This window comes from Coffea arabica, chromosome 7c, assembly GCF_036785885.1.
Source record: "Coffea arabica cultivar ET-39 chromosome 7c, Coffea Arabica ET-39 HiFi, whole genome shotgun sequence".
NCBI classification, from domain to species: Eukaryota; Viridiplantae; Streptophyta; class Magnoliopsida; order Gentianales; family Rubiaceae; genus Coffea; species Coffea arabica.
This window is the reverse complement of record NC_092322.1, coordinates 9,454,226-9,463,872: the sequence shown is the minus strand read 5'-3', so window position 1 is coordinate 9,463,872 and position 9,647 is coordinate 9,454,226. Positions and strand designations below refer to the sequence as shown.

General features: G+C 35.2%; 1 protein-coding gene across 1 annotated transcript; it reads right to left on the bottom strand.

Annotated features, from left to right (window-relative positions):
• Positions 1-337: 337 nt before the first annotated feature.
• On the bottom strand, positions 338-1,285 carry LOC140010519 (uncharacterized). The gene has a single exon (XM_072057802.1). It carries the CDS (start codon positions 1,283-1,285, stop codon positions 338-340), a length of 948 nt encoding a protein of 315 aa, XP_071913903.1.
• Between the last annotated feature and the right edge of the window lie 8,362 nt (positions 1,286-9,647).

Here is a 9,647-nt window from a genome sequence, read left to right as displayed (position 1 = left end):
ATGAGAAGTTGTCTTCATGGGCCCACAAAAAATCCGTATGAATCAGCTCCAAGATCTTCTTGGCTCGCCATGCAACTTCTTTAGGAAATGGTTGCTGGTGTTGTTTGCCAAGTGCACAACCTTCACAAACTTCATGTTTCTCCTCAATTCTTGGTAAGCCATATGCCATCCCTCTTTGTTGAAGCACTTTGAGACTATGAAAATTCAAATGGCCATACCTCTTGTACCACAACCATGAATTTTCATTGACATTTACTTTCAAGGCTTGATTTCCACTATAATTGAATTTGATTGGAAAGTTTTGATTGGCTTGCATTTGAATTTTCATCACAAGTTGTCAACCATCTTTTTTGTCATAGATGCAGCACTCATAATCATCAAAGTTAAGTGCATATTTATGCTCAAGAAGCTGTCCAAGACTCAATAAATTTTGGTCTAAATCAAGAACAAATAAAACATCATGAATGAACTTCATACCTTGCCTGATTTGGACACCAATTGTTCCCAATCCTTGTGCTTGAACTATGACTCCATTGCCCATCTTCACTTCAGTCTTTATAGATTTATCCAAGTCAATAAAAATGGATCTATCTCTTGTCATATGATTGCTACAACCGCTGTCAATGTACCACATATTGTTCTTGACTTCAGTGGTTATGTGGCAAGCATAGAATAAGTTTCCTTCTCCTTGCTTGTCTTCTGAAAATTGTGCTTGGTGATTGGTCTTGAATCTGCAATCCTTCTCAATATGGCCAAATCTTTTGCAATAGTAGCACTTTGGCTTGTCTTTGTGCCAACAGTTTTTCTCAAGGTAATTGGTCTTGCCACAATAGCTGCAAGATTGTGAATTTTCAGCATTAAGGCCTCTTTGAAGGTTGTTTCTTCCTCTTCCTCTTGAATTTTTGCCTCTGCCCCTTCCACGGCCATATCTACCGCCTCTTTGTGAGTCTCCACCTCTTTGGTAGCTACAAGATAGCTCTCGTTCATTGGTTTTGGGGGTGAAATTCAACTTCGATTGGAAGGCGCTTTCAACAAATTTTTCAGCATGTCTAACCAATCTTCTCTCATGAGCTTTGAACGATCCCCTCAACTCTTGAACACTCATTGAAGAAATATCTTTTGGCTCCTCAATTATGGATACCGTTGGATCAAATTTTGGAGGCAAACTAACAAGAATTTTTTCAACAATTCTGCTATCACTAATTTCTTCACCAAAGGTTTTCATTTCATTTACAATTGTGGTGATTTTTGTGTAGTAATTTTGAATACTTTCATTATCACTCATCTTCAAATTTTCAAGATCTCTTCTAAGAGTTTGAAGAGTAAGATTCTTTACCTTAAGATTTCCTTGAAACTCTTTTTGTAGAATCTCCTATGCTTCCTTGGCATGATCAGCTCCTATAATTCTTGAAAAAATATCTGGACTCACACCTTGCTGGATGTGTGAAAGAACCTTTGCATCCTTCTTCCTATGCTTTTTAAGTGCTTTTAATTCTTGATTGGTAAGACCTTCTTCACTTTCTGGTTCTTTATAGCCATTCTCTACATATTCCCACAAATCTTGTGATCTGAAAATTGTTTTCACTTTTACGAACCAATGATCATAGTGCTCACCGAAGAATATGGGAATTGGAAGATCATCAATAGTATTATTGGCCATCTTGTAGTTGGAAATCTCTCAAAATTTTCTGGTTTTGGGGTATGGACTAAGGCAATGAAATCGTAGCTCTGATGCCAATATGTTGGATATTGGCCAAGAATTGAGAGGAATATTTGGAGACAAGGGTAGCTTCAATTGTTTTCTTGTTTTATTTCTTTCACACTCTCTTATATTGGTTTGGAGCTTACAAGGTCTATTTATACTTGTAAATGCTCATTCTAGATACATAGAGAAATGTTCCAACCACCCCAACATCTCTCTTAATTTCCATCTTTCTAGAGAACATTGCAATTATCTAGAGAGCATTCCAAGTGCCTCATTAATCAAGCTAATTGATTCAGCACATTATTCAACAAGCTTTGCAAAAGGGAAATTAAGATTACTAATTGTAACTTTCTCCCTTTTTTACCATCAGTTATCATATGGTTACTCCACTAGTCTCTCTCAATCCCATAAAAATTATTCTAAACCTTTTTCATCAGTCTAGTATCGGTGTATGTTGTCTTGTAATTCTTGATGTTACTAAATCCCAAGTGTTTTAGTCTGTAATATGCATATCGATTATCACAAACTATTCTTTGTTGTGTCTTTTTGCCTTTGACCTCAAAAAAGATTAGTAAAACGACATATAACATCCAGTGAGAGCTAATAAACCTCAATTCAATTGGATACTGTTAGTCGTATTTGACTTGGAACCCTTATTTAAGATTGATTGTACTGATCTGTTGATTGTATTATTTCCCCCTTGTTTGCTGTTATGAATCAACGAAAGTGAGTATTGAATTTAGTAAAAACAAAAAATGAATTCTCACTAGAAAGAATAAACAGTAATCGACCGCAGAGAGAAATTCTGCAAATATAAAACAGTAGCTGTATGCTATAAAGCTCCTGACCGAAAGCAGGCAAGCAAATTACTATGAAAAAATGAGTGTAAGCTAGGATGCTCAATTTCTTATTTACCTTTTGAATTAAAGACCTTTGCTACTACCTGAACCTAATTTTAAGAATATACCTGATGTGACTAGTACTACACTTCCAGCACCTGAAACTCCGGTACATGGAATTTGAAGAGAACATGCAGCTTTGCCCATGTTGTTTTACAAACTTGTTAATAAACAGGGTTGATTATGATGAAAATCTACTAATGACCTTGTTTTTGCTTTTGTACATCTAGATTATTGCTCCTGATTATCTTTATCTCATCTATAGATTTGCTTTACTTTGACAACAATTCCATCATAAGTTAGAGATATTAGATTTACTATTATAGTTCAAAGGATATTTGGGACATTTAGATTATTATTACCTGTTCCCTTTTTTGTTGGTAACTTCATGTATATCCTCTTCACCTGATCTGTGAATGAAATAGATATCCACTTATCATACATATATCCACCTGACCTTTCTTCATTCCAGGCTTTTTTGCTCTGAAAATCAATGCATAAATTCTCTTGAACCTAAAGCAAAGTTTGGTGGATCTCTTTTCACGCTAAAAGTAACTCATTTAATCAATTTTAAGATGGCGGTGAATCAATAAATATTAATTTGCTCAAGGGCACCCTCTAGGGCCTTCGTATAAATGCTTCACAAGGAATCTTTTGCAAAATTTCTGTTGTAGCCCTTTTGCATTGTTGTCTGACATCATAGTAGAAGGAAAATGGAAATGGCCTACCGGAAGGAAGGCAACAGCAGGGGTGAGGAGATTAAAGGAGGTCACACCTGAAAGTCTGGTTCCCTTGACAGATTTTGAGGATCAGGTTGTTTGGGAAGGATGCCGCTCCGGGGTGTTCAATACCAAGTCTGTCATGAAAGCTCTATATACAACGAGAGGAGAAGTATCGTGGAGTAAGTTGGTTTGGGGTAAAGGCTATGTTCCAAGATATGCTTTTATCGTTTGGCTTTTATGTAAAAAGAAGTTGCCTACAATGGATAGACTTGGAAAATGTGGTGTATCTCTGATATCTTTTTTTTTTTTTTTTTTGTCAAAAGTGTATCTCTGATATCTAACATGTGTGTTTTTTTGTAAAAGAGCAGAGGAAAGCATGGAGCACCTATATTTCAACTGTTGCATGACAAGACCTGTGTGGGCTAAGGTTCAGCATATGTGCCTGACCTTTAGGGGTTCATGCTCCTGGGATCAGAATCTAGCTTGGCTTGCGGCACATTTGAGGTCAAACTCCTTTGCAGACCAATTGAGAAGATTGTGCTTTGCTGCAACAGTGTAACAGATATGGAGATTCAGGAATGCTGTCATTTTTCAGTCAAAATCGGTTAGAAGATATTGTGGAAGCAGTTAGACATGCAACTAGTTTTTGGACAAGTTTTCCAAAAACTCAGGAAAACTGGATTCTTGTGCTTGAGTAGGGGTTGGACTGGAAATGCCTCGTGTAATAGTATAGCAGACAAGTAGTGCCTTGCATGATGGAGAAAGATGTGGCAGTGGTTTTTCCTTTTTCCTCCTACCATTGTGTACAAGCCTTATTGCTTTGATCAATAAAAGCTCCTATTATTTGCCCCAAAAAAAAAAATATTTTTGTTCAAGTACTTCAGATGTCAACAATTTTTAAGAACAAAATCGAGTCCACGTAGCTGCAGAACGATGAAACTGTCTGTGACATTTCAAACGAAAGCCCTAAACTGGATGTATGGACCCAAACAATAAAAAGAAAGCCCAAGTAGGGGCAGGCTTGCTTAACAAAGATCAAAACCTTGCGGTTTGATCTGCTCCTGTATTGACAGGGATGTAAGTGAGTTTAATCGAGTTGAAAATCTTACTGTTTAAATTTATTTGATTATTTTAATGAGTTAAAATTTTATTTAAATTTGATTTGTTTATTTGCTCAATTGAAACTGAATATTATCAAATGCAAACAAATCAAGCTCAATTCGAACATTGAGTTCATTTTTCAACCCTATATATTGCCAAATCAAAACCAATCCAGCTCTTCCTTATAAACGATTATAATTCCATCAATTCAATTTTTCTTTTTTTTCCACTAATTATTTTAAAAAAAAAAATAAAACTCTTTAAAAAGAAAAGGTCTTCCCCTTTCCTATCCATTTTCTACGAATTCTTCGGACCTAAACAGAAACGAAAAAGGCTTGCAACAATATTGGTAGAAAAGCCACTAGAAAATGTACCTCTTTGCCATTTATAATAAATTTCCTTTTCAGAAAACTGGGAGAGGAACTTTATAGTATGATTTTTTGTTGCAGTAGATACGTAGTTACTCCGATTGCAACAAAAAAAAAAAGAAAAAAAAAAGAAACGTTATTGTCCTTTTTGAGTGTGACATTAACAAATGTGATGCATTGCAAATGCTGATAAAATATTCATGTTTTTGTAGTATATGTTTCCAGACCATATAAATAACAGGAAAACTGAAAAGAAAGAAAATTGAAAGGGGACCGCCGCCCAATTGGTCTTTTCCGGTGGCCGTGGACGTCTGCCAGGCGCCAATTCCTAGCTGACTGGTAATGGAGAACGAACTTTGACTCTAACGCAGCAAGCCAACGAAACTAACACAGACGGTGGGCCCCTGGTCAATTTAGGCAAGACCGTCAAGTATTCTCCCACGACCGAACAAACAATAAATGTTTCATATAAATACTAATTTTTCAGACAGAAAAGAAACCGCACCAATCATTTTTCTATTCAGCAACAACAACAAATTTTTTTTTTTTTGGTCGAAAATTCAACAACAACAACTTGCCTATACATGTCTTTATTAAACAATTACGGAACTGTAGGACCCTTTTTTTTTCTTTTTTGGTCCTGATGTATTTTATCATCCGTTTGGATTGGCCCTTTTTTCAAAAACAAGTTTTTCAAATACAATGTTACAGTAATACATAAAAACTCAAAAAATATCTCATCCATACAATATTTCAAAATTTTCAAAATTTTTTTATAATAATCATATACACTACTACAGTAAAATTTTTCAAAAACACCCTAAAAAACAGCAAATCCAAACAATTTTCTTTTGAATAGGGAGGAGTGAGATTTAAAAATAGGAGAATTGATTTCAGGATCTCTAATACCTGAGATTTCAACCTCAATCACTAGTTTAATGCCTCTTTGCCTTGATGTGATTCCTACTAATAGTAGATTCTTTTAAGATAAGATTACAAACAATGCCCAATGGTTTAAAATAATACAATCAACATATTAACTCATAAATGGTGAAAATTACAATTAAAAATAAATCTATCAATAGTGAGAGAATAAACTCACATGATGATGTCTATCTTAACCTTCACGTAATTATTGTAAGAAACAAGAATACGTCATAATGCAGGTGCCAACACTAGTCAGTCGTTTCTTGTTGCAAGTGAATGTTACGAAAAGACTTGTACCTGTTTAACTCAAATTATGCCACAATGAAATTCTACACCTACCCAAAAAAAAAATGTATATTTTGAGCATTAATATTTTATTTTAGTGATCATTCAATTTAGTCAATCTTGTCCTTCTATATTTTCAAGGTTTAAGAATTAGTAAAATTCTCCTTGTAAGTGACCTTTAAAGGATGGTCAAGCAAATGCAACCTGCTTACAAATAAGCAATTATTTTGAATTTAACAAATATTATGTCCTTATTAGAAGAATGAATTTATCCACTCGGGTGGAATTTACAGAATCATAGTAGGACATGCTTGTAATTACAAACAAATTTGCAGTGACCTTTAGGATTATTCAAATTTGCAATGACATGAACATTCTAATTAAACTACCTACTTTTGTTATCTCTTTCCTGATGCTCATTAAACCAGTCTTCTTTTTGGCAATTCCAATCATTCCGGTACCCTACAAGAAGGCTATATTTCCATAATAATAATAATGTTCCCAACACATAAACCATTTACCATTACAAGTAGGCAATCACTTGATTATAGGTGTGAAAGGGGGAAAATCTTGCAAAAGCTGCTCCATGTGAATTTTTTATTTTTGGTTTGTTGCTCTAGTTTTACGCAACTGCAAACATCCAAAGATATTATTATTATTTCCTTCAAAAACTTCTACTCACGGTATTCCTGCTAATTGGAGCTGACACTGCAGGATAAGAAAAAATCATCTAGAATTTGCATTAATTGATATCTAGCTGCTTCCATGTACATTGCAAACTATGTGGTTATTCATGACGAAAATGAAGCAGGATTTTATTGGATGGATGTCTAACAGGCACTCGTTATTGCACTTACGTTACACCACCTAATTTAACATGTGAATACGCACAATGATAATTATTTACTAAGACGCTTTTCTAAATTAATTACACTTTTTCAATAAAACTAACACTTAAAACCCCTCCTAACAAGTATTTATCCAATAGCCATTGTTAGCCAAATCAAGTATGCATAGCGAAAACTTATATAATTTCAATGCTAAGGGAACGTGCTTGGAAAATTTCCAATCAAGAAGCCTGGCATTACACGGCAGCTTCGTTATCTTTAGGTAGATAAAGACACACGAATTAGGCTACTATTTAGGCAGCATCAGCATATTAGTCAAAGCTCGTGCTAAAGATTTGGGACTCGATTTTTTGCCATCAGCTTTTGGGCTCAGACTTCAGACATATGTACTCCAATAACTGCAGTTTACGTAAGATAAGGTCTGCAAAATCTCTTGTTTCTGCATTTCTTGTTCTGTTTGCTTGTGGGGTTCAATGTAGAATTTTATAGTAACCTTGGCGAAGTATCCGACCGCGACCACCCCGTAACTGACACCTGCTTACATTCAGCACAAGTTTCTGGATATATCAATCATATGATATATTCTTCTTGATAACTTTCCACCACGGACTCTTGGCTTAATCCAATTCGAACCATCAGATTCCTCCGTCTTTTTCTTCTCGAAAAGAAATACTGCACCGATTAAAAAAAAAAAAAGAGTCAAATACCCCCCGTGTCAGGGCATTTTAAAGCCCAGCCTTTATGCAAGAGAATTAACCACAAACACTTCAGTTTTAGCTAGAGATGGATTCTTCATCCTATGAGAATCCAAGTCCTGATCAGAACTTCCTCTTCTCTGAGTTTTCATTCTGGTTTCTTGACAACAATAATGTTCCTAAACAAAAACTTGAGACTACTGAAGCTATACAATCGTTGAATTTGACAAGGGATTCCAAGAGGCGAGAAAAGCAATATATAGGAGTAAGAAAGCGTCCATGGGGAAAATATGCAGCGGAAATCAGGGATTCAACAAGGAATGGAATAAGAGTTTGGCTAGGAACATTTGACAGTCCAGAACAAGCAGCTTTGGCTTATGACCAAGCAGCTTTCTCGATGAGGGGTACCCTGGCTAGCCTCAACTTTCCAATGGATCGAGTCCAGAAATCGCTTGAAGGTATTAAGCATAACTGGGAGAATGGCTGCTCGCCAGCTGTGGTTCTTAAGGCAACCCACAAAATCAGGAGTAGTGCGTCAAAAAGAACAAGGAGAAATCTGAAGCAACAACACGTAAAGGAAAAAGTTGTGCTGGAGCTTGAAGACTTGGGAGCTGACCTTTTGGAGGAGCTTCTCAGTTCCTCATCTGAAAGTGCCGCTAGTAGTCATAATTAGAAACTTAAAGTCCTTAATTACCTTCATTTCCCCTCTTGGTAGTTTTGTATTCCATAATTAATCCCATGTATATCTCTGTAGAATAAACAAAATGAAATTAGCCTCACTCTTATGTATAGTTAGCTACTTCACTTTCTCCTACTTCCTACCTCAGCACTTTTTCTTCTTTTACTTTTAACAGAAAATCGCCTAGAGATTTTAGCCAGTTATATCAAGATTAAAATGCCTACTTTTCTTTTTGCAAATTGATAAATATAAAGGAGCTAACAAGTGAAATCGTGATCTGATATATTAAATTTTTAATATTGTATTAGGCTTTGGTAAATTGGAAATCGACATGAGATCCATCTTTCATTTACAGATAAATACCTGCTTTCTCTGTTGTCATTCTCTTCCTTGTGGTTTCTTTAGTGTAATTAATTATCTGCGATGCAATACATATATTTCCGGTTTACATCTCAAAATCTACATGTATATACATTGTAATTCCTAGCAATTTGACCTTTAATATTTCAGCCAAGAGCTCAAGCGTCTTTAGTCATATATAGTTGCAATATGAAGTATACATTATGTTTAAGCTTTTGAAACACCGTAAAAATGATCAAGAAGAAACGTATATTTCCCTATATTTAGAGTATTAAGGACCTACTCCATTAGGGATCCAATAAAAGGTTAAAAGAAATGCACGGAGCCAGGAAGCCAGAAGATATTCTTTTTGTTCAAGTACAAGAAAGGAAATGTTGTTCAGGCATTAATCCTGCAATCCTTCAGAGAAGGAAACATAACATGTTTTGGGGGGTCCGCTTATAATGAAAAGGCTAATCGAGGAAGGAAAACAAACGAATTCACGTAAAGTCGATTTGTTGATGTGTCGTTGTTTCAATTAGTTATGAAGCAGTCAGCCACTTGTACCAGTTGTTTTAGCTTGGCCTTTATATGTCCAGCAGTCAGCAGATGGGTATGAAGTCTGTCAATAAAAATATCTTGCTCGAGAGACGACATTTCTACAACAACGTTATTTGTTAAGGCGATTATTATTTTTCAACTTATGTTGAAATGGGAATTTTCTCACAGGTATCACGGGACACTAATTAATATATTTGTATTATATGTAATTTATCATGTGAATATATGCATTCATAATTATCATATATCATGCATTTTGATGCTAATTTCTAATTTACTTTTATAAACAAATTAATACTTTTGACCTCTCACAGCCAAACCCTTTGAAACATTTGATAACATTTTCTACCAAGTTGTACACAAAATGAATGAGACATTGTAAATGAAATTACCAGTGAATGTTACATTAATGAAACTACATAAATAAGATGATTGCGAGCCATAGTTATTCAATTCGGATCGATTCAATGGTTCAACCGGTTAACCCGATAAATCAATCAATTAGTCGAGTTGGGTCT